The 23,500-nt window shown below is 40.2% G+C and overlaps 1 protein-coding gene across 3 annotated transcripts in view; it reads left to right on the forward strand.

Moving 5' to 3' along the window:
* The window catches only part of LOC110494608 (contactin-4), a 218,696-nt gene that overhangs the window by 18,343 nt on the left and 176,853 nt on the right, over positions 1-23,500 (forward strand). For all 3 annotated transcript variants that reach the window (XM_021569831.2, XM_021569833.2, XM_021569832.2), the window contains exon 2: positions 10,501-10,637. In XM_021569831.2, coding sequence (XP_021425506.2) covers positions 10,583-10,637 — 55 coding nt within the window. In that variant the 5' untranslated portion in view covers positions 10,501-10,582. The remainder of the gene's footprint in view (positions 1-10,500; positions 10,638-23,500) is intronic.

Raw genomic sequence — 23,500 nt, forward strand, 5'->3', positions numbered from 1 at the left:
GATGTGTGCCATAACCAGTCTTTTAAAGATATAAGTGCTACAGGGCGGTAGTGATTGTTGCATGAAGCCTTAGAGATCTTGGGAACAGGAATGATGGTGGTCATCTTAAAACATGTGGAGAACATCGACTGGGACAAGGAGAGGTTGAAAATTAGCGTGAATATGCCTGCCAGCTGTTCTGTACATGCTTCGAGAACGCGCCCTGGAATAGCGTCGATACCATAACCTGATTAAAGACCATACGCATGTCGGCCTTGGGGAGATCACCCAGAGTTCTCTGGGTCGGTCTGGCACAATGTTGTTATTGTCGAAGCGTGCATAAAACAATTGAGTTCATCCGTAGAGTGGCTTCATTGGGCAGATCATGACTTCATCACCCCTAGTGGCGAAGGAGACTTGTTGATGGAAGTTGGGCATCGCGTGTCTTAATGGCAGGGATTTAAAATCGCCGGCAACCAGAAAAGCAGCCTGCTTGTTTTTAGCCACATACAGTTCATTAAGTTGATGCAGTTCATTTTCTTGTCCTGAGGTGGAATGTATCCAACACTCACGATAACAGCTGAAAACTCCCTTGGGAGGTAGAAGTGTTGGCATTTGACCATCAGGTCAATACGGATGAACAATGGGTTGACACTTGCACAGCGCTCGAGTCAGCACACCAGTTGTTGTTGATGAAGAGGAAAACCCCTCCTGATTTCCCTGACTCCACTGTCCATGGAGTGAACATGGAGTGCTAGTATTCATCCTATGAATAGCATGTTGAATAGCATGTTGTATCATAAGCCTGCATGTGTATTTACATTTTTTATAAAAAAATACAAATATTATTTCACCTTTATTTAACCAGGTAAGCTAGTTGAGAACAAGTTATCATTTACAACTGCGAACTGTCCAAGATAAAACAAACCAGTGCGACACAAACAACAACACAGAGTTACACATGGACTAAAGAAGCGTACAGTCAATAACACAATAGAGAAAAAAAAGAAAGTCTATATACAGTGTGTGCACATGGCGTGACGAGGTAAGGCAATAAATAGGCCATAGTAGCGAAGTAATTACAATTTAGCAAATTACTTCTGGAGTGATAGATGAACAGATGATGGTGTGCAAGTAGAAATACTGGTGTGAAAAAGAGCAGAAAAGTAAATAAAAACAATATGGGGATGAGGTAGGTAGATTGGGTGGGCTATTTACAGATGGGCTATGTACAGCTGCAGAGATCAGTTAGCTGATCAGATAGCTGATGTTTAAAGTTAGTGAGGGAAATATAAGTCTCCAGCTTCAGCGATGTTTGCAATTCGTTCCAGTCATTGGCAGCAGAGAACGGGAAGGAAAGGCGGTCAAAGGAGGTGTTGGCTTTGGGGATGACCAGTGAGATATACCTGCTGGAGCGCATGCTACGGGTGGGTGTTGTTATCATGACCAGTGAGCTGAGTTAAGGCATTTACCTAGCATAGACTTATAGATGACCTGGAGCCAGTGGGTCTGGCGACGAGTATGAAGCGAGGGCCAGCCGACTAGAGCATACAGGTCGCAGTGGTGGGTGGTATAAGGGGCTTTGGTGACAAAACGGATGGCACTGTGAGAGACTACATCCAGTTTGCTGAGTAGAGTTTTGGAAGCTATTTTGTAAATGACATCGCCAAAGTCGAGGATCGGTAGGATAGTCAGTTTTACGAGGGTATGTTTGGCGGCGTGAGTAAAGGAGGCATTGTTGTGAAATAGGAAGCCGATTCTAGATTTAATTTTGGATTGGAGATGTTTAATATGAGTCTGGAAGGACAGTTTACAGTCTAGCCAGACACCTAGGTATTTGTAGTTGTCCACATACTCTAAGCCAGAAAAGTCCAGAGTAGTGATGCTAGTCGGGTGGGTGGGTGCGGGCAGTGAACAGTTGAAAAGCATGCATATGGTTTTACTATTGTTTAAGAGCAGTTGGAGGCCATGGAAGGAGTGTTGTATGGCATTGAAGCTCGATTGGAGGTTAGTTAACACATTGTCCGAAGAAGGGCCAGATGTATACAGAATGATGTCGTCTGCGTAGAGGTGGATCAGGGAATCACCAGCAGCAAGAGCGACATTGGTGTGCTGATGGCTCTATTTGTTCAATTATGAATATTCAGAGCAAAAAACGTGTTTTTTGGTAGAGGTATGACACACTGTTCAGCATGAGTACTATTCGTGTACTTCTTTCATTTACACAGATAGTAAAATGTCCCCTGTTGCTCATATAAGGGGAAATGTCTTGGCTAATGTTTTCAGGGAAACTCATGAAATTTACAGTACATGCAAATAGCAAAATACTGACCTCCTAGTGCTGCAATTAAGAGATGAGGGAAGTTCTTATTCATTCTGGTGCATTTCAAACATGGGAAATTACCTGGGTGATTGACAGAAAGTCAACTGAAAGGGCATCAAAGGCAAAGAATGATATGAACACGTTTGTTCAGTGTTGAAATGCTATCCAGGAGGATAACACTGGTGGACACGCTATGCTTTCTAGAAAGGCTAAAAATACGACTCCTGAGGTTAAATAATTGACCGCTGCATTCAAGGGAAGTAGGCAACCAGAATGGCTTAGTGTTTATAAAAACTACTATGCAGCATGCAGCATTATCTAGTCGGCCTTACAAATGTACAAAGCAACGCAGCATCAAGTATCTGCAGTCAAATACACATAAATCACAGCAGGTTATAAAAATTATACTCTGTGCTGGACATGTTAAAAAGGTCAGCTATTTAACCCATCTTGAATAAGGGTCTGTTTCATATTCATTCATTTTATCAATGGAAATATCCATATACTGTATGGCAGGTGAGTTATGTACTGTGCAGATGAACCTTGGGTTTGATTCAGTTTTCTTATGAATGCAACTATTTTATTATTTCTATTCTTTATTTATCCATGTGAATCTGGAACAATTGTCATGGTGTGAAATAGTCTATTTTTTTTTACTGTCTCGTCTGCGAGGGAATTCAAGCATCCATGTCAAGTATAGTTGAGAGAGAGGATTGGTGGGGACTTGGTGGTTACAAGGCTTTGGCATTTTCTAGTTTGAAAAATTAATTGATTTCAAACCTCCGTTAACCTCAGATTGATGTTGATGCTGTATTCTTGACCTCACAGAAAGGGTAATGCTGCATACTTTGACCTCATTATATGGAGTTCAATTACTGCACACGACTCAAGTTGTTCAGCTTCCATTGGGTTTAATAACGAGGAAACACATTATATTGTAATATGGCTTGTGCGAGACAGCCCAGTGAGCATAGGTTTGAGAGACATACTGATGTATTAGTGATGGAGCCGGTTATATCACTCCTCTGGATGATCTACGTGACTTAAAGTAACTGCCCAGTGTTTCCAGCTTTCTGTGAAATATGACCTAGAATTACTTAGAACATGAGTGAAATAGTTTACCTTACCAAAAATTGTAATTTCATTATGTTAAATAGCAGCTGTTCTGTGTTGGAGTGGTGTGGGCATATAACGGTCATTAAAGATATTCATGCAAGTAGGCCACTGATTGGCCAGTTCATCCTCCTCTAGACCAGCTCATCCTCCTCAGGCAGATAACCCATGTTCTATGAGGAAATAGCAAGTCTTTTTTAAACAGTCTGCTGAAATATGTTTAAAGAGATTTTTTTTAAAGTGTTTTTCCTACCATTTATGCTTTGGCCACAAATACAAGTATAGGACGAGTAAACAACATTATTTGGACATGAGTTATAGATGTCGACTCGGCCAAATTCATATAGAAATGTGTGTTTTAGGGCTGTCATTCTCATTGAAAGCAAATCTATGAAGCAGTAGGTCTGATCTATGTGTGATATTTCTATACTTTCTGTTCTTAAATTGAGTTTATTGCCTCTTTTACTTTTAGTTTTGTACACCAGCTTCAAACAGTGGAAAATAAAATATTTTGGGTTATGGAAAATATATTTCACAGCGTTTTATATGCTGCAATGGTTCTCTACACTATACTTGCTTGTTTTATTACATAAACTGAAATTAGTTGAACTGTTAGAATTTTTGACCCAGAAATGTCTGAGCAATTTCTGCATAGTGCATCTTTAACAGAATATACATTTTTCTAAATGAGATTTTCACTTGGCAGTTACTTTAATTGTCCACTGCCAACATCTAGTCACCACTGATAACACCCACTGTGTTTCAGCCGGTGCTTTTATCAGGAGTAGATACCATTCTGTTAGTAATATGAGGCACTGATGTTCTAGCCCAGTCTCAGGTATGTTAGTGCTTCAGCCAATCCCTCTGACTGTAGCCTTCATGCCATATGTATGGCATAACATGACATGACATGACAAATATAGTCAGGGGAGTTGGCTACTAAAGCACATACAGATGGGACCAGTCTACAGATATTCTGGTAGATTTCACTTTGAGAAGTGATTAATACTACTAGTTGATACTTCTAGCTTGTAGTTCTAGTCAATACTTCTGGATATTCAATCAATATTATTGTGAATATTACTGGAATATTAATTGATCAACGTACTTCTAAATGAGGATCAGAACAGGCTTCGTGAATCATTTCCTGTACCTCCAAACAGTACAGCAATTGTGTCAGCAACAGAACTCTTGGACATCTTGATAGTTGAGCAGTGTTATAGTAGTTTCTCTGTTTATTGTGCTCCAAGCTGGCAGAGGTTGCACAGCTTTATAAGAAAGGGATTTGTGTGCTGTGTTTTAGCTCAAGGCTGTCTGCTCCTCTATTCTGATGTTCATTATGGTGGTTATACAAAAAGTCAAGCTAAGGCAATGCACTGTGTGCAGACAGAGTAGAGCAGAGTATAATGGGATTCTTACAGACAAGAAGTGTTTCAGACAAGAAGGTTACATACAAAGAACCAAATCAAATCAAATTGTATTAGTCACATGTGCCGAATACAACATTTGTAGACCTTACAGTGAAATGCTTACTTACGAGCTCCTAACCAACAATGCAGTTGTAAAAAAAAATCCAGATAAGAATAAGAGATAAAAGTAATTTAAAGAGCAGCAGTAAAATAAAAATAGGGAGACTATATACAGGGGAGTACCAGTACAGAGTCAATGTGCGGGGCTGTTTATTCGTTGAGGTAATATGTACATGAAGGTAGAGTTATTAAATTGACTATGCATAGAAAATAAAAACAGAAAATAGCAGGGGTGTAAAAGAGGGGGAGAGGGGGGGCAATGCAAATAGTCTGGGTAGAAATTTGATTAGGTGTCAGGAGTCTTATGGCTTGGGGATAGAAGCTGTTTAGAAGCCTCTTGGACCTAGACTTGGCGCTCCGGTACCGCTTGCCGTGCGGTAGCAGAGAGAACAATCTATGACTAGGACAATTTTTAGGGCCTTCCTCTGACACTGCCTGGTATAGAGGTCCTGGATGGCAGGAAGCTTGGCCCCAGCAATGTACTGGGCCGTTTGCACTGCCCTCTGTAGTGTCTTGCGGTCGGAGGCTGAGCAGTTGCCATTCCAGGCAGTGATGCAACCAGTCAGGATGCGCTCGATGGTGCAGCTGTAGAACCTTTTGAGAATCTGAGGACCAATGCCAAATATTATCAGTCTCCTGAGGGGGAATAGGTTTTGTCGTGCCCTCTTCACGACTGTCTTGGTGTGCTTGGACCATGTAGATTTGTTGGTGATGTGGACACCAAGGAACTTGAAGCTCTCAACCTGCTCCACTGCAACCCCGTAGATAAGAATGGGGGTGTGCTCGGTCTTCTTTTTCCTGTAGTCCACAATCATGTCCTTTCTCTTGGTTATGTTGAGGGAGAGGTTGTAATCTGGCTGCTAAGAAGGACAATGTAAGGCTATGTATTTTTGGAAGTTGAAGCCCTAGGTAGCTATTGTGTTTTCTTCCTTACAACAGTTTTGATTGTTTCTGTTCCCATTAATGAATGTGCTCGACCCTGAGAGGGACTGTTTTAATGCTGTCATGGTGTGAGAGGGCTCTTGATACCCCGTGTACCTTTCTATTCAAGCAATAGACTGCTTGTGGCAGGACAATGAGAGAAAGACATCCAAGTTGAAAACCCGTGGTAGAGAAATGTCTGGTAGACCAAGTCTGTAAAAACCTTTATCACTGTTGAAGTTCATATGGTTTGTGATTAATTAGGACACCAGTAGTCATTACTCAAGCATTACAAGTGCAGTAAAATACAATATCTGATCATTATACAATAGCTTATGTAATAGCTCATTCTCTCATTCCCTTAACTCTGTTGAGGCATAATTTATTGTCAATGTTGAGCCTACCTTTGTCTCAGAGGTCTGTGCTATTATTACCATAATAAGATATCACCATAGGCATATGCTATGATGTATGTATCAATGGTCAGTTATCTGACCTCCGTTGCTCAGCACACATCATTTGATACACTATCATGTCATGTCTGCCACTCAAATTAAGGACATTACCCAACAAGAAAAGCCTCTCATAGGACAGCCCCCAGGTTTCAAAGATATTTAAAGCTGCAAAATGTAACTTTTTCTGTTATAGAGCTGTCATTCTCGTTGAAAGCAAGTCTAAGAAGCGGTAGATCTGTTCTATGTACACTATTTCTATGCTTCCCATTCTTAAGTTTTGTTTTTGCGTCTTTTACTTTCGGTTTTGTATACCCGGTTCAAACAGCTGAAAATAATATATTTTTATTATGGAAAATATATTTCATAGCAATTTAGATGGTACAATGATTATCTACACTATACTTGCTTGTTTTGTCGCATAAACTGAATTAAGCGAACTATTCGAATTTTAGAAGCCAGGAAATGGCGGACCAATTTCTGCATAGTACATCATTAAATGGTGCGTATGTCATTCATTTGTAATGTTTGTGGTGAAATGTTGATTAGGAGACTGATAATCCAGACTTGCTGAGGACAGCTTCTAATGTGGTTTTCATGTGGAAGAGATCGAGAATGTCATGTCTAGGTTCTGCAGTGGTTTATATGAGGGAGGTGGAGCTCCCCTGTCACTTCTGGGACCTGTCTTTCTTTGACAGATGTGGTGTCATTGGAGCTTCTGTGCTTGGTCATGCCCAACGTGTTTCCCATAGTGAGATACAGTTCCTAACTCTTTTATCGGAGAACTGGGTTTATGGAAGTAACACTACGTCTTCATAAAGTTATGGCGTGGGATTGAGGTGGTCCAAATAAATGGCAGATTTTGCAACCAGTTCATCCAGCTGTTGTAAAGGAAATACATCTTGTCAATATGCAAAGTGATGAAATATAGCTTGAATCTTCAGAGAGAGAGATTCATTAGAGGACGCTGATTGAAATAAAGATAAGACATTAAATGTGACCCACTGACAAATGCAGGCTTAAGTTTCAGACCATATTTTTCTGAAAGTGAAGAAAATACAATATTCTGGTCTCATATTGATTTCTTGCTCCTAGTGTTTTGGAACCTATGATTATTGCATTGCTCAAGCGTGTCTTTGAAATGTAGTATTACAATTCAGTAAGCAAGAACTGAAGAAGACTTTCAATACTGCTTCTGCCTCTGTTTAGATAGTGAAAAGCCAACAAGAGCCTGTTTGCGGTGTAATGGGATGGTGTGGGTTGTTATTATATACTAGATCCATGAATAAACATGTATTTACCTAGGGGACATGGGATCATTGCAGCTTGTTTTCTAGAGAAGCTTTGCAAATTGTACATTGCATTACTTAGCTTGTCATATTGCTGTATTGCCTTTGTAACGAGTGTACACAGCTTTTCCAGAGGCAGCTTCTGACATTTGCCTCAGACTTATTCTGTGTTGTTCTCTCAGACTCTGTGGCAAGCTGCATACTGTACATCCAACTGCCTACCCCCATTCTGTTTCATTTACATCTCTACTTCCTCTCCCTGCTACTGAAACCCATATCTATCCCAATTTGGCACTTTTTATGCAATGACAAGGTCCTTAAGAGGAACATCTCCGAGACAGTGTAAACATTCTGAGATAACCCTCAGTGCGGTTTTACATTTGTTTATAATTGATTGAATTGGGGCCTGTGATGACATAACTCTCAGTCACAGAGGACAAGTAGATAATAGTCCATCACTGATTTAGATATACCTTTGTCACTCGAGGAAATAACAAAGGCTCAAACATCAGCGTGTGTAACAGTTAGCTGTTGACAAAGTCCGTGCAAACCTTTGAGAGACCCTGAAAAGAGGAACTATCTTATAAGCTTATTTTTTTAGTTACTTTGAACAATCACTCATTTTGAGATGTACACATATTATTCTGTCCTCTCCAAAAACGTGTTGTTTTTTGCGGTTGGAGTTGAGCAGAGGAGATGAGAGGGAAATGTGTAATTCAAATTTAAACAATACAGCAATTAGTTGTGTCAGCTTCTGAATAAATCCTAATTGGATCATATTTGTCTTTCAACAAACGATATGAAATACTTATTCAAAGACTGACAATAACAAAATTACCACGTTTCAAAGTTCAGCATACACTACTTTCCTACCAAACATAGAATGCAGTTTCCTGTCCTGATGTAAATGAGTAAGCATTATATTGTCTGTAGGGCAGCAGGTTACAGTAAGCTAATGTTGTAAAAGTACTGCCATGGGACACTGTCTCTGGATGTCATTGATTTTATTTTTATCCCCTGCAGCCCCCCCCCTTCTCTTCTCCTCTTTACATTGATGGCCTGGAGCACTCAGATAATTACTATCCCTCTGAAACAATGCAGGCTCTTCAAGTTTGGGTACAGATTCCATGGCGATACCCCTGGTATTTCTGCTGGGGAATTAAACACATCTGACACTGACACTGGGATCACTGACATGTTTTTTTACACCTCATCTCCTGCTGTGGCATGCAACGTTTATGAACGTAGAAGTGAATTGGTATTATTAAATGTAGATGTGCCACTGTATGTTCAAGAAGGAGCCACCAGAATAGGCTTAAAAATAGGTGTGTCTGGAACTGTATTGTTCATGGGTATGGGAATGCATGTCACTCGTAATTACTTTGCGCCAAACATGAAATCTGTGCTATTTTTGCCTCTGTAGCTTTTCAGGAAATAGAATAGGCTCCAGCCTGACTTTGGGAGGGAGAACAAAGGAGTAAGGTATTTTTTTATGGCAGTCTGTGCATTGAGAGTTACATTGTACATGTAATGGGTTTTTGGGGGGGGTGAAAGAGAATATAGAGTCAGTTTTTAACTCAATCATCTAATTCCTTAATTGATGTATACTTTCAAAGTAATATCTTTGTTCACATTCAAGGCTTCCTTTTTTCATTTTTTTGCTTAAAATGACATACCAAATTTAACTTCCTGTAGCTCAGGACCTGAAGCAAGGATATGCATATTCTTTAGTTTGTGGAAATGTGAAATTAATGTAGGATAATATAACACATTAGATCTGGTTAAAGATAATACAGAGATTTTTTATTTTTTTTTGTAAACAAAAAAATGTGCCCCATCATCTTTGAAATGCAAGGAAAAAGGCCAATATGTACTATTCCAGGTTAGGCGCAATTTAGATTTTGGCCACTAGATGGCAGCAGTGTATGTGCAAAGTTTTGGACTGATTCAATGAACCATTGTATTTCTCTTCGAAATGGTGTATCAAGACTGTCCAAATGTGCCTAATTAATACATTTCCAAGTTCATAACTGTGCACTCTCCTCAAACAGTAGCATGGTATTCTTTCACTGTAATAGCTAGGTTAATTTCTGATACATTCATCATTTTTTAAAATCTAAATAAATGCCGGTCTACAGTAGGTCGTGAAGGTTAACAGTTCGGAAAGCATTGCTCTAGTCCTTGACATGTCATCAGAAGCGAGGCATGCCATCATATTCCTTTAACGTTGGATTACTTTACCTTTATTTAACTAGGCAAGTCAGTTAAGAACAAATTCTTATTTTCAATGACAGCCTAGGAACAGTGGGTTAACTGCCTTAAAATACAGATTTGTACCTTGTCAGCTTGGGGATTTGAACTTGCAACCTTCTGGATACTAGCCCAATGGTCTAACCACTAGGCTACCCCAACAAATACTTAGTTGTTACATCCATTATAGGACTTATAAGTTAATGATATATACTGTACCTATTCATTCTTGACGAATATAACTTAGAAATGCCTCATGAGCTTAGTTCAACCTTTGTTACACATTAGAACCCAAAATATAAGCCTGTTTTATGCCAACGATTATAAACAAAGTAAATGTAATCAAACACTGTATAGCCTTAAAACATAGTTAAAACTATACTTTTGATATCAAACAAAAGCCAATGATTGCAAATTCAAAGTCACTCTTTTACCGTAGAACTGCCTTCAATACTTGCACACATAGCTCGCTTTGAATTTAAGAGTGGTTACATTTCTCCAGGTAATTTGTAATTGTTTCAATTAAGAATTTCAGCTTTAATGTTTAACCAATATGCGGTAGATAGTACTTTTCTCAAGTGCTAATAAAGGACTGTCTTTGTATCTTATCATGGAATTCATTTCACCTGTCTCTTGTTATACAGAGTGAAGACCCAGAAAGGTACCAAAAGGATTCCATACATTTGTGATTGGATGTGAGTCTACTTTGACCCCAGAAATCTGACGATGATGTTGCTATGGAAACTGCTGGTGCTGAAGTCACTCATGGGGTGCCTGGCAGGTAACGTACCTTATTAAGAACTTTTGATGCACGCAAGAGCTATTTTTGTGAAGTTTTGTGTCCTTATTCTTATGTATTTAGGGCAGGTTGCAGTGTGAAATCCATAGTTTAGAATGAAGCTAACTCAAATTACACCTGCCACAGGCAAACATAAATCATAATTTTTGTTCCATTACAATACAAATAATGAGGTTGCTAAATGTATTTAATATGAAAGGGGGTTGTTAAAGTAAATAATTGTATGGAAGGGGTGTCAGTCAGTAAAGGTTGACTGAAGTTAGTTTAATCACTATGAATATAAAGGAGGAGATTGTGTTGCAGACATGAAACTAAAAATGAAAATATTAAATTGGATGCAATGATTGCAAATCAGTGTGAGATTTAATCATTAGAGGAAAAAATGGCAATGACATTGATTCTGTGGTAACTAACACTGCACCATGGAGTGGGCAAAGAAACTCACCTTGAGCAAAAAAACTCACCTTGGGCAAAGAAACTCACCTTGGGCAAAGAAACTCACCTTGGGCAAAGAAACTCACCTTGGGCAAAGAAACTCACCTTGGGCAAAAAAACTCAAAAGGGGTGATGATATTAACTAATAACAATTTTGATCTGAATGTGCAAACTGTCCAAACAGATCTGCAAGGAAGGTATATCCCTTTTAAATATGCTATTGGACAATAAACAGATGTGGCTAATTAATCTATATGGTCCAAATAATGATGAGGCACTTATTTGAAAATATACACTGCTCAAAAGACTAAAATAACACATCCTAGATCTGAATGAATGAAATATTCTTATGAATACTTTTTTTTTACATAGTTGAATGTGCAGACAACAAAATCACACAAAAATGATCAATGGAAATCAAATTTATCAACCCATGGAAGTCTGGATTTGGAGTCACACTCAAAATTAAAGTGGAAAACCACACTACAGGCTGATCCAACTTTGATGTCATGTCCTTAAAACAAGTAAAAATAAGGCTCAGTAGTGTGTGTGGCCTCCACGTGCCTGTATGACCTCCCTACAACGCCTGGGCATGCTCCTGATGAGGTGGCGGATGGTCTCCTGAGGGATCTCTTCCCAGACCTGGACTAAAGCATCCGCCAACTCCTGGACAGTCTGGATGGAGCGGGACATGATGTCACAGATGTGCTCAATTGGATTCATGTCTGGGGAACGGGCGGGCCAGTCCATAGCATCAATGCCTTCCTCTTGCAGGAACTGCTGACACACTCCAGCCACATGAGGTCTAGCATTGTCTTGCATTAGGAGGAACCCAGGGCCAACCACACCAGCATATGGTCTCACAAGGGGTCTGAGGATCTCATCTCGGTACCTAATGGCAGTCAGGCTACCTCTGGCGAGCACATGGAGGGCTGTGCGGCCCCCCAAAGAAATGCCACCCCACACCATGACTGACCCACCGACCAAACCGGTCATGCTGGAAGATGTTGCAGGCAGCAGAACGTTCTCCACGGCGTCTCCAGACTCTGTCACGTCTGTCACGTGCTCAGTGTGAACCTGCTTTCATCTGTGAAGAGCACAGGGTGCCAGTGGCGAATTTGCCAATCTTGGTGTTCTCTGGCAAATGCCAAACGTCCTGCACGGTGTTGGGCTGTAAGCACAACCCCCACCTGTGGACGTCGGGCCCTCATACCACCCTCATGGAGTCTGTTTCTGACCGTTTGAGCAGACACATGCACATTTGTGGCCTGGTGGAGGTCATTTTGCAGGGCTCTGGCAGTGCTCCTCCTGCTCCTCCTTGCACAAAGGCGGAGGTAGCAGTCCTGCTGCTGGGTTGTTGCCCTCCTACGTTCTCCTCCACGTCTCCTGATGTACTGGCCTGTCTCCTGGTAGCGCCTCCATGCTCTGGACACTACGCTGACAGACACAGCAAACCTTCTTGCTACAGCTCGCATTGATGCCCCATCCTGGATGAGCTGCACTACCTGAGCCACTTGTGTGGGTTGTAGACTCCGTCTCATGCTACCACTAGAGTGAAAGCACCGCCAGCATTCAAAAGTGACCAAAACATCAGCCAGGAAGCATAGGAACTGAGAAGTGGTCTGTGGTTACCACCTGCAGAACCACTCCTTTATTGGGGGTGTCTTGCTAATTGCCTATAATTTCCACCTGTTGTCTATTCTATTTGCACAACAGCATGTGACATTTATTGTCAATCAGTGTTGCTTCCTAAGTGGACAGTTTGATTTCACAGAAGTGTGATTGACTTGGAGTTACATTGTGTTGTTTAAGTGTTCCCTTTTTTTGAGCAGTGTATATACTAATCTATGGAACTCAAAAGCAAACAAATGACACTATTATTATGGTGGAGGATTATAATACAGTTTTAAGTACCCCAATGGATTTCAAAGGAAATCACACTACATGCACTTAGTGAAATTACAAATATCATGGACACATTAGAACTAGTGGATATATGGAAGCTTAAAAATCCAGACCGAGTGAGATATACATGCGTGAGGCTTAATCAAGCCAGTCGTCTTGAATACTTTCATGTATCATTCACACTGGCACCAAAAGTCAAAAAAAGTTTTGACAGGAGCCACAATTTGGTTGGACCATCAAATAATTGCCGTCCACATTACTCTTACAGAATATTGGAAATGTAATCAAAACCTAGTGGATGACAACCTGTTTTTAACCAAGAAAACTGACTTTTTCCTGCATAACATAGGTACAGCAGATCCCCTTATTGTATGGGACACTTTTAAATGTGCCTTCAGAGGTCATGGAAGTCAATACTCATCTTTAAAACAAAAACTTTTTTGGTCTAAATAGTTCATATTAACAAAGGAATTAGAGGAAATAACATTACAAATCGCTAGCAATAAAAACTGTACCATAGATGCACATAATAAGTTAGAGGAAAAAATGTAAGAACTTATTTGAGAACGGTCAAGTATAATATTATTACAAATAAAGCGAATTGGACAGAAAATTGTGAAAATGCACCAAATTCTTTTTGAATCTTCAACATAGAAATGCTACCAAAAATAATTTACAGAAACTTACAAATGAGTCATCCATGATTCACCTAATTCTATTTTTTAAAGAGGAAGCAAAATACTTTAAGCATGTGCTCTCTTTTCAGTCTCCTCTATTTCCAATAACTGAAGTTAATTGTAAGGAATTGTTTTCCTAATAATAGTGTAAAATTCACAGCTTTACAGAAAGTCTTGTGTGAGGGCAAAATTGCAAAGGAGGAACTTCTTTATGCAATTAAAGCCTTTAAGCCCGGGACAACTCCAGGGCTGGATGGCATACCAGTTGAGGTACAGTACCAGTCAAAGGTTTGGACACACCTCCTCATTCAAGGTTTTTTTTTATTTTTACAATGTTCCACATTATAGAATAGTAGTGAAGATATTGAAACTATGAAATAACACATATGGATTCATGTAGTAACCAAAAAAGTGTTAAATATATCAACATATATTTTAGACTTTAGATTCTTCAAAGTAGCCACCCTTTGCTTTGATGACAGCTTTGCACACTCTTGTCATTCTCTCAACCAGCTTCATGAGGAATGCTTTTCCATAAGTCTTGAAGGAGTTCCCACACATGCTGACCACTTGTTGGCTGCTTTTCCTTCACTCTGCAGTCCAACTCATCCCAAACCATCTCAATTGGGTTAAGGTGGGGTGATTGTGGAGGCCAAGTCATCGGATGCAACACTCCATCACTCTCCTTCTTGGTCAAGTAGCTCTTACACAGCCTGGAGGCAGCCTGTTTTGGGTAATTTTCCTGTTGAAAAACAAATGATATTCCCACTAAGTGCAAACCAGATGGGATGGTGTTTCGCTGCAGAATGCTGTGGTAGACATGGTAGGTAAGTGTGCCTTGAATTCTAAATAAATCACTGACAATGTCGCCAGAAAAGCACCCCCACACCATCACACCACCACCTCCTTGCTTCATGGTGGGAACCACACATGCGGAGATCATCCATTCACCTACTCAGTTTCTCACAAAGACACAGAGGTTGGAACCAAAAATCTGTTATTTGGACTCAGCAGACCAAAGGTCAGATTGGCCCAACCAAGTCTCTTATTATTATTGGTGTCCTTCAGTAATGTTTTTTTTGTGGCAGAAATTCGACCATGAAGGCCTGATTTACTCAGTCTCCTCTAAACAGTTGATGTTGAGATGTGTCTGTTACTTGAACTCTGTGAAGCATTTATTTGGGCTGCAAATTCTGAGGCTGGTAACTCTAATGAACTTATCCTCTGCAGCAGAGGTAACTCTGGGTCTTCCTTTCCTGTGCTGGTCCTCATGAGAGACAGTTTCATCATAGCTCTTGGTGGTTTTTGTGACTGCACTTGAAGAAACGTTGAAAGTTCTTGTCTTAAAGTAATGATGGACTGTCGTTTGTCTTTGTTTATTTGAGCTGTTCTTGCCATAATATGGACTTGGTATTTTACCAAATAGGGCTATCTTCTGTATACCACCCCAACCTTGTCACAACACAGCTGATTGGCTCAAATGCATTAATTCCACAAATTAAACATTAACAAGGCACACATGTTAATTGAAATGCATTCTAGGTGACTACCTCACGAAGCTGATTGAAATTCTTGCCACAAACAGAATGTTATGTACAGTGGGGCAAAAAAGTATTTTGTCAGCCACCAATTGTGCAAGTTCTCCCACTTAAAAAGATGAGAGAGGCCTGTAATTTTCATCATAGGTACACTTCAACTATGACAGACAAAATTAGAAAAAAAAAATCCAGAAAATCACATTGTAGGATTTTTAATGAATTTATTTGCAAATTCTGGTGGAAAATAAGTATTTGGTCAATAACAATAGTTTATCTCAATACTTTGTTATATACCCTTTGTTGGCAATGACAGAGGTTAAACGTTTTCTGTAAGTCTTCACATGGTTTTCACACACTGTTGCTGGTATTTTGGCCCATTCCTCCATGCAGATCTCCTCTAGAGCAGTAATGTTTTGGGGCTGTTGCTGGGCAACACGGACTTTCAACTCCCTCCAAATATTTTCTATGGGGTTGAGATCTGTAGACAGGCTAGGCCACTCCAGGACCTTGAAATGCTTCTTACGAAGCCACTCCTTCGTTGCCCGGGCGGTGTGTTTGGGATCATTGTCATGCTGAAAGACCCAGCCACGTTTAATCTTCAATGCCCTTGCTGATGGAAGGAGGTTTTCACTCAAAATCTCACGATACATGGCCCCATTCATTCTTTCCTTTACACGGATCAGTCGTCCTGGCAGAAAAACAGCCCCAAAGCATGATGTTTCCATCCCTATGCTTCACAGTAGGTATGGTGTTCTTTGGATGCAACTCAGCATTCTTTGTCCTCCAAAGTTTTTACCAAAAAGTAAAATTTTGGTTTCATCTGACCATATGACATTCTCCCAATCTTCTTCTGGATCATCCAAATGCTCTCTAGCAAACTTCAGACGGGCCTGGACATGTACTGGCTTAAGCAGGGGGACACGTCTGGCACTGCAGGATTTGAGTCCCTGGCGGCGTAGTGTGTTACTGATGGTAGGCTTTGTTCCTTTGGTCCCAGCTCTCTGCAGGTCATTCACTAGGTCTCCCCGTGTGGTTCTGGGATTTTTGCTCACCGTTCTTGTGATCATTTTGACCCCACGGGGTGAGATCTTGCGTGGAACCCCAGATCGAGGGAGATTATCAGTGGTCTTGTATGTCTTCCATTTCCTAATAATTGCTCCCACAGTTGATTTCTTCAAACCAAGCTGCTTTACCTATTGCAGATTCAGTCTTCCCAGCCTGGTGCAGGTCTACAATTTTGTTTCTGGTGTCCTTTGACAGCTCTTTGGTCTTGGCCGTTGTGGAGTTTTGAGTGTGACTGTTTGAGGTTGTGGACAGATGTCTGTTATACTGATAACAAGTTCAAACAGGTGCCATTAATACAGGTAACGAGTGGAGGACAGAGGAGCCTCTTAAAGAAGAAGTTACAGGTCTGTGAGAGCCAGAAATCTTGCTTGTTTGTAGGTGACCAAATACTTATTTTCCACCATAAATTGCAAATAAATAAATAAAAAATCCTACAATGTGATTTTCTGGATTTTTTTTCTCATTTTGTCTGTCATAGTTGAAGTGTACCTATGATGAAAATTACAGGCCTCTCTCATCTTTTTAAGTGGGAGAACTTGCACAATTGGTGGCTGACTAAATACTTTTTTGCCCCACTGTATATGGGGCGTACAACCATCTCAGCACTGCAGATTGTGCTACAAAGACACAGGTTGGTCACTGGTTCAAAAATGGCTGAAAATACACGTGTTTAGCAGATCCTATTGCGGTGATAGCGAAATGCTTGTGCTTCTAGTTCTGACAGTGCAGCAACATTTATTGAAAAATGTACCCTGCAAATAGCACTGTTGGGAGATTTGGAAATCCACAGTCAATCAATCAACAATATAATAATAATTTTAGTAAAAATACAGTTGAAGTCAGAAGTTTACATACACCTTAGCCAAATACATTTAAACTCAGTTTTTCACTACTACTGACATTTAATCATAATACAAATTCCCTGTCAGTTAGGATCACCACTTTATTTTAAGAATGTGAAATGTCAAAATTATAGTAGAGTGAATTATTTCATCTTTTATTTCTTTCATCACATTCCCAGTGGGTCAGAAGTTTACATACACTCAATCAGTATTTGGTAGCATTTCCTTTAAATTGTTTAGCTTTGGTCAAATGTTTCGGGTAGCCTTCCACAAGCTTCCCACAATAATTTTGGTGAATTTTGGCCCATTCCTCCTTACAGAGCTGGTGCAACTGAGTCAGGTTTGTAGGCCTCCTTGCTCACACATGTTTTTTCAGTTCTGCCCACAAATGTTCTATAGGATTGAGGTCAGGGCTTTGCGATGGCCACGCCAATACCTTGACTTTGTTGTCCTTAAGCCATTTTTCCACAACTCTGGAAGTATGCTTGGCATCATTGTCTATTTGGAAGATCCATTTGCAACCAAGCTTTAACTTCCTGACTGATGTCTTGAGATGTTGCTTCAATATATCCACATCATTTTGCTCATGATGCCATCTATTTTGTGAAGTGCACCAGTCCCTACTGCAGCAAAGCACCCCCAGAACATGATGCTGCCACCCCTGTGCTTTACGGTTGGGCCTCCCCATTTTTCCTCCAAACATAACGATGGTCATTATGGCCAAACAGTTCTATTTTAGTTTCATCAGACCAGAGGACATTTCTCCAAAAAGTTTGATATTTTTCCCCATGTGCAGTTGCAAACCATAGTCTGGCTTTTTTATGGCGGTTTTGGAGCAGTGGCTTCTACCTTGCTGAGCAGCCTTTCAGGTTATGTCGATATAGGACTCGTTTTACTGTGGATATTTTTTGTACCTGTTTCCTCCAGTTTCTTCACAAGGTCCTTTGCTGTTGTTCTGGGATTGATTTGCACTTTTTGCACAAAAGTACATTCATCTCTAGGAGACAGAACACGTCTCCTTCCTGAGCGGCATGACTGCTGCGTGGTCCCATGGTGTTTATACTTGCATGCTATTGTTTGTACAGATGAACGTGGTACCTTCAGGTATTTGGAAATTGCTCCCAAGGATGAACCAGACTATTTTCTGAGGTCTTGGCTGATTTCTTTTGATTGTCCTATGATGTCAAGCAAAGAGGCACTGAGTTTGAAGGTAGGCCTTGAAATATATCCACAGATGCACCTCAAATTGACTCAAATTATGTAATTTAGCCTATCAGATGCTTCTAAAGCCATGACATAATTTTCTGGAATTTTCCAAGCTGTTTAAGGCACAGGCAACTATGTGTAAGTAAACTTCCGACTTCAACTGTATTAATCTTTAACTTACAATCTGTAGATACTATGCGATTAGAAATGCATGTGAAACATCACAGCACAATTGAATAATATATGGCACTTTGAAAACATAAGAGGGCGGTTTAGGGAGATAGGTGGGATAGACTGAGAGCTGAGTCTGGTTTATAATCTCATGTTCTATAATAGTTATAGAACTGAAAACTCAATGTATCATGTTTAAGTACATTATATCCACCATTCTTAAATGGAAGAAGTTTGGAACCAGTAAGACTCTTCCTAGTGCTGGCCGCCCGGCCAAACTGAGCAATCGGGGGAGAAGTGTCTAGGTCAGGGAGGTGAACAAGAACCTAATGAGTACCTCTGTGAAGATAGGAGAACCTTCCAGAAGGACAACTATCTCTGCAGCACTCCACCAATCAGGCCTGTGTGGTAGAATGGCCAGACAGAAGCAACTCCTCAGTAAAAGGCACATGACAGCCCGCTTGGAGTTTGCCAAAAGGTGCCTAAAGACTCTCAGAACATGAGAAACAAGATTCCCTGGTCTAATGAAACCGTGATTGAACTCTTTGGTCTAAATGCCAAGCATCTCGTCTGGAGAAAAGTGGGCAACATCCCTACGGTGAAGCATGGTGGTGGCAGCATCATGTTGTGGGGATGTTTTCCAGTGGCAGGAACTAGGAGACTATTCAGGATCGAGGGAAAGATGAACGGAGCAAAGTACAGAGAAATCCTTAGTGAAATCCTGCTCCAGTGTGCTCAGGACCTCCGACTTGGGCGAACGTTCACATTCCAACAGGACAACAACCCTAAGCACACAGCCAAGACAACACAGGTGTGGCTTCGGGACATGTGTCTGAATATCCTTGAATGGCACAGCCAGAGCCTGGACTTGAACCCAATCCAACATCTGAGAGGATCTGCAGAGAAGAATGGGAAAAACTCAACAAATACAGGTGTGCCATGCGTGTAGCTTCATATCCAAGAAACCTCGGCTGTAATCGTTGCCAAAGGTCCTTCAACAAAGTACTGAGAAAAGGGTCTTTGTCATTATGGGGTATTGTGTGTAGAGTGATGAGGGGGGGAATGATTAAATCAATTTTAGAATAATGCTGTAACATAACAAAATGTGGAAAAAGTCAAGGGGTCTGAATAATTTCTGAATGCACTCTAGCTGTGCAGTAACGCTCCCCATCCATCCTGACAGAGCTCCCCAAATACAGGTGTGCCAAGCTTGTAGCATCATACCCAATAAGACTCTATGCTGTAATCGATGCCATAGGTGCTTCAACAAAGGGCTGAGTAAACGGTCTGAATACTTCTGTAAATGTGATATTTTATTTGTTTATTGTTAATGAATGAGCAAAAATATATTAACACTTGTTTTGGTTTGTCATTATGGGCTATTGTGTTTAGATTTATGAGGAGAAGATTTAAAAAATATAAATATATTTTTTAGAACAAGACAGTATCGTAACAAAATGTGGAAAAAGTCAAGGGTTCTGAATAGTTTCCGAAGGCACTACAAAATAAAAAGTGGGAAAAATAACGTTTATTTTTGTCTTCCGAAGAGATGGGCCCCAAAATATAATAAATAAAAACATTGACTCTAAAAAAATACATAACAAAAATAAAAATACACTAAGGGAATAAGGCCTTACAAAGAACACTTCCCATCATGGAAGCCCTCCTGTGAGTACTCAAATACATTCTCTCACCCCCTGAACATAAGGGGAATTATGGAACCTGAAATCATTACCTCATGTCAAGGTTGAATGGGTTATATTGGTTTCTTTGGTGTGCATAGATACGGTATACTTTTGGGGCGGCAGGTAGCCTAGTGGTTAGAATTTTGGGCCACTAACTGAAAGGTGAGGTGACAAGGTAAAAAATCTGTCATTCTGCCCCTGAACAAGGCAGTTAACCCACTGTTCCCCGGTAGGCTGTCATAGTTAGATAAATAAAAAATTTAAACTAGGCTTTCAGAAAATGTATTATATAACGACTGGACAATGGAGGATGGTAATCAGAAAACGATCAAGGCCCAATATCAGTGTCATATCATTGATTCACGGTGTCATATTATTGATACTGAGTCATATTTTGATAAGATGTGTCATATTCTGTTTATTATAGAAAAAAAGAGAAAAAAACACTGCACTATGCTTAAACTAGAATTTACTGCAGAGTCAAGGGCATAAAGTTGAAGTATTTGACAACAGATGAAAATAGAAGATTTGGACTTCTATTGTCATGATCGAATGCCTCTATTGCAGTAACTCTATTTGAAATAATTTGCTTTGTTGAACAGATAAGCTCTCTTCCAATTCTGGCAAAATATACATAATTAGGTTTAAGTATAGATAAAAGGTCATTGATAGCATTAACATTGATATCAAAGTTTCATTGTTTTGTAACTCCTGTCATTATCTGTTTTTAGGCCAGATGCAAGTTATTTAGGTTATATAATAATTAGGGGGCTAAGGGGGAAGTAACAACGATCTAAGGTTGTTGCTGACGTCTGCGTTGTGGATGGTGACATTTTTTAAAGTGCATACACTTAAAACATTTTTTAAAAGACTGACCTAAGTGAAGTGGTGAGTAGATTACGTTCTTCCAGTCATAGAAATGACGGTTAAGTCAGTGCACAGTGTATGAAAGACGTTGGTTAGTTCTTGTGAAGATTAAAGATGCTATGAACATGAAATAACCCATCCTTTCATCCATGCTTATCCATAATGGAAGTGTGTTTTTGTTAATTGAATTAATCCCTACATCAAACGTAATACAATAATCAGAAGTGGTATTATAATAACCCCCTTGAACTCCGTCATCACTGTCCACAGTGCCAAAAAAATCTTTCAGGGGGAAATATAGTCTCATGGGGAGTAGTTCTGATTTCACTCTCTGCTTTTAAAGCTGCAGTGAAAGAAACACAGTAATACTTACTCTCTAATTGATATACAGTATAACAGGGGAACAGGGGGACATGAATCACACAGAAATCCTTATTGTGGGTTTTGGAGTATCCGACATTCATGTACAGTAAAACTGAATTATAGCTTCATTATACAATGGGTGCCCGTTGTCCCTCCCAGGGCTCTCCAGCATTGATCACATTTTGATGGAGAGCTTTAATTTGTCTTTCTTACAAATTGGTGGGGTCAACAGTGAACAACAGTTGGATTTCTCAGTGTTTAATCAACAGGCTGATGAAGCATTATACTCTGGCTCTAGTATGCCCTCCCATGCATTACTCAATCCAACACTAGACTTTTTTGAAATAGAAAACCTTTCTTATTTTCATGATTAGGAGTTGGGTTTTGATTGTAAAGGACTCTGCCCACTGGGCACACTCATCAATTCAACAACTATTCCATGTTGGTTCAAAGTAATTTCATTGCAATGACATGGAAACAACATTGATTCATCCAGTATGTGCCCATTGGGTGCAGACTGCATACTTGTTTTTGGTTCTTATAATGTCATTCAAATCTGACTCTGGTGGTCACTCAGCATCACTCAGGAGTTGGCACTGGTTGATTGACCAGCATCTTATAAGCGCAGTTTGTTGCCTGCACAGTACTCATAGAGTAAAGCTAGCAGAGCCACTGCCTCTTTGGCGAGAATTTATGATTTGTGAGAGAAACAGTTTTTGCCCTTGATGTGTTTGTCTTTGAGGACACACACATAAACTATACTGTATTGTAATTATGTCAACCAAAGGAAAACTTGACCTGTTGTTCAAATTTACAAGACCACTGTGGGCAAAAATTCCAAATGTAGTATTATAACTCTAATTTTGTCTTTAATGGTTATTGTCCTTTTGGTATAACAAGCACATAGCATTTTATCCATGTTGAATTTATCCTAGGTGAGATCAGGTTCTATAGTTATTTTTTATCTTGGAAAGGCGTGATCCCAGTTTGCCATGTACTGTAAGGCACTTGTCTTTCATTACGTGCAGTAGCTGTCTGAATGCAGCTTGTGAAACTGACTGAAAAGGTCAAGCAACGTGGTGAATGCCAGTGAAAGGGAAGGTTACCACTGAAAAGGCAAGGATTCACAGTCAGAATGCACCAAATGTGTTGAGGGGGCTGTAATGATCTCTGTCCCCTGCTAGGCGTGTTCTTTTCTTCTGCTATTGTGCCTCAACAGTGCTGCCTCCTGTTTCCCCTGCCTACGCGTCACTCTCAGCCTCCCTGTTAGCGTCTGATTAGCCCACCGTAGCGCCACACTCTTCCCCAGGACACGCTCAGAATCCTGATGCCCTGCCTGTTACTCCTGCTTGCTCCACTATGATGATGACACATGCCCTTACTTTAATTCATCCTTTACTTTAGACCCTTAGCACAGTTATGCTAAGCAGCACTAATGGCACTTATGAACTCAGCCCTCAGTTTTGATGCCTGTCACAGAACCATTTGATTTCCACACCTGAGATGATTACTGTGCTCATGGAGAATAAAAAAATATTGTACTCCATGTGGCCTCAGCATTTTACAAAGGTTCCAGTACATTGTAAATGAAAAAGTTACATTAAAGAGACATTGTGCACACAAAGGAGTTCTCTATGGTTAAATGGTGAGTGAGATAACCTTCGCATCTCCAGGGACATTACTGTAGTTTTATTCATGTCTCTGTGGAAATCCCCTGTTGTTAGAACCCTAATATTGTCCCATGGCTATTGCGCACAGCGCATATAGGACTGGGATATCAACCGCTCAAAGTTGCCGTTAGTGGGAGTGACAATAGAATTCTATGAGGGTGACCTTACTGAATAAAGTATTTGTCATCATTACATTTTTGTGAATCACATGACTGCAAGGCTTGTACTTGTGTTGTGCTAGCGTACAGGGGAGGGTTAGAGGAAAAGTGTTGTGGGAGATAATTGGTTGGTAGATTAAGCTGATTAAGTCAATGCCTATGTGTCTGGAGTTTCTCCCGGCTCTCTGTATTGGCTAACAAAAGCCAAGTTTGACCCGTTGGTCCAATAGAGTCTTTGCATATTCGGGCAGAGGTTTCTGGGA

This window comes from Oncorhynchus mykiss, chromosome 17 (genome assembly GCF_013265735.2).
Source record: "Oncorhynchus mykiss isolate Arlee chromosome 17, USDA_OmykA_1.1, whole genome shotgun sequence".
NCBI lineage: Eukaryota > Metazoa > Chordata > Actinopteri > Salmoniformes > Salmonidae > Oncorhynchus > Oncorhynchus mykiss.